A 2,670-nucleotide genomic window follows, 5' to 3' on the forward strand; every position below is an offset into this window, starting at 1 on the left:
TGTTCCTCACTTGACGGTACTCGTCAAAGCTAATTCGATCATCGTTGTAGGCACGCCTTGCACCTCCAAACAGCCGTCTTTCCTATTTGATCTCGTCTGTCCACCACCGCTTCGAGCGTGCGCACGGCGGCCTCCCGGGTGCATGTCGGTCCAGCACTGTCTTGAGACTTTCTTGCATCCAGCACGCTTCTGCCTCGAGTTCTGCCGGTGTTGCCACCCAGGCATTGACCAGCAACCTTCCTTCACTCAGCTCGTGCCAGTGCTCGCCTGCCTTTTTCAACGCCTCTCCATCCGCGCACAGACGATCGATGCTCCAATTCGGTGGAGCGCCCCTTGGCCCGTCCGTAGCGGCCGCATTGAGCGGCGTCCACTCGAAGACGATCACTTCATGGTCGGATGTTGTCGCTAGTTCTTCGTCAATCTCCCACGTGGTGAGCGCACCCACTTTGCGAGAACTCAGAGTCAGATCGATGACTGATTTACAGTTTTTCCCGCGTCTGGTGGCTTGGTGGTCGTTATTGTTGACAATGAGGTCGTGCCTCTCGATCAACCGTTCCGTCGTCCCAGCATTTTGTCTTCCCACGATCCAACGGTCCCATTTGGGGCTACGAGCGTTGAAGTCTCCTGCGAGTATGGTCCTGCCTTCGATGAGCGGTCGCCAGTCGAGATGGTCGATCGTGTAGCCCCCTCCTTCGACCCTGGCTTTGTTGTAGATGTTGATCAGTCTCGTTCGGCGCGTCTTTCTGCGGTTCGTTGTCTCCCAGATGTCAAGACACTGCACGTGCGGGCTATTTACCAGGTCTGTCCTCTCTTCAAACACATACCGATCAAGCGCGTCGTTGCGGATCGCCAACGCCACTCTCGCGTCTTGCTTTGCACACTCCGGGTATCTGAGCTGAAACCCAGGGTGACAGATCGTGTGCCTCTTTCCCACGTGCGGCTCTTGCAAGCACGCCACTTCGACTCCTCGCTCCAGGGCAGCCTCAAGTGCTGCTGTCGTCGACACAGCTGTGCGGTTGCAGTTATGTTGAAGCACTATCATCATCGATGAGCATGGAAGTCTCGTCGTCGGGGCTAGGGAGATTCTGCGTTGCTCCCAGAAATGACTTAGTCATCGACCGGAGTTCTCTTGTTGGACGGGGCAATCCTTGACCCTGGGACGGTGGCTGATCTTTGCTGGCATCCGACGATATCGTCGTCACTTGTACCGTGCCAGTTTGGCCTTGGTCAATCGGTGTTGTTTCCACCTCCATTTCTGCTTCATCTTCCTGTACTGTGAGCTCGTCCTGCTCTTGCTCCGTCTCCATTACGGGTGGGCTGCTACGTATCTCCGTTGGCTTTGGCGCACGTGTCTGCCGGTGTGACTTCCTCTCTGGGCATTTTCGTGACGTGTGCGACCCGTCGCAGTTCGCGCACTTCGCCATGTGATGTTCGCACGGCTCTGACCTCCTGCCACAGCCTTCAGCGGAGCAGTGGTGCTCACTTCCTGCGTGTTCACCCGCACAGACAAAGCATCTGGCCTCCTCTGTGCACTTGCCTAAGTGGTCGCGGCCACAGCAGCGCGTGCACATTCGACCTTCTCCCCTTTCCCAGAATCTCTCTACTTCATGGCGCCTGCCGCCAAAAGAAAGGCCCCTGGCTAAGATAACGTCCGCAGCCTGCTTGCTTTTGACGGTCAAGACCAGCGTCGACCGCTTGATGCTCCCGCTGTCATACCGCTCACTCCCAGGGAGTCCCCCTTGAGCCAGCGCGGCGGATACGGCAACTGTTCGCCCGTCATTAGTTCGATTTCTTCCCGCGCAAGCTTCAAACCACCTTCGGCCGTGTAGCGGTCCAGTGCGACGCCGTGCACACGCAGTTTGCGCCACTTCTCAGTCTTTTCCACCAGGACGACTTCAGGGTCCAGCTTCTTGACCGCAGCCATCAAGACCGTGGCGTAGTTAAGCAGCTCGTCGGCACATGCGTGTTGACTCACCACACCCGTCAAGTTGCCTTTTTCTGTGTATCTCATTTTGATCAATCTCACAGTCACATGGGCTCTTGCGTTTGCTAAAGCCTTATTCGCTTCGAACATGATGTCTCTGGGGTCGCAACTGTGCGACTGCACATTTCTCGCGAAGAGGATGCGCCTTTGGTCGAGCGGGTGCTTCTTCGGTTTTCTCTTACCGTTTGCGACTGTGGTCCAGCCGCTTCCTTTGCTTGCCCCCGTGATGCTCGCCCAGCTTGGCTGTGCTGCTTGCCCTGGTGTTAATACTTGGTCGCCTATACCTTGCGTCGCATGTTCTGGCCGAGCGTCAGTCCTGGCAGATGGCACCGTCCTCTCATTGTTCTGCTTCGGCCCCTTCTCGAGCATCTCCATGATCCTTTGAAGCACGTCTTCTGCCCGCCGATCCGCCTCGGCTTGTGCCATCGCAGTGTTCAAGAGCTGAGTGATCTGCATCTTTATCTTGCTCATCTCTAACCTTATCTCGCCTCGGAGGAATTGCATTTGTCCCAGCGAGCCGGCAGCAAGCGTCGGCTCTGCGAACCCACGCAGGCGGCCGTTCGCCACAAACTTTTCGAATGCTTGTGTAAGCACATCATCACTGATGCTGATAGCTGACCCTCCGTCTGCTTTTCGCTTCTTTGGACTTGCGGATGCCGTGGTGCGAGCTTGCTGGTCGTCCCAAC

General features: G+C 56.6%; 1 protein-coding gene across 1 annotated transcript; it reads right to left on the bottom strand.

Annotated features, from left to right (window-relative positions):
- Positions 1–82: 82 nt before the first annotated feature.
- Positions 83–2,455, bottom strand: MAM_08470 (Endonuclease/exonuclease/phosphatase; the record flags this gene model as incomplete). The annotated part of the gene is made up of 2 exons (XM_040827267.1): positions 83–1,035; positions 1,717–2,455. 2 exons carry the CDS (start codon positions 2,453–2,455, stop codon positions 83–85), a joined length of 1,692 nt encoding a protein of 563 aa, XP_040674737.1.
- Positions 2,456–2,670: the final 215 nt, after the last annotated feature.

This window comes from Metarhizium album (genome assembly GCF_000804445.1).
Source record: "Metarhizium album ARSEF 1941 chromosome Unknown scaffold_127, whole genome shotgun sequence".
Lineage (NCBI taxonomy): Eukaryota > Fungi > Ascomycota > Sordariomycetes > Hypocreales > Clavicipitaceae > Metarhizium > Metarhizium album.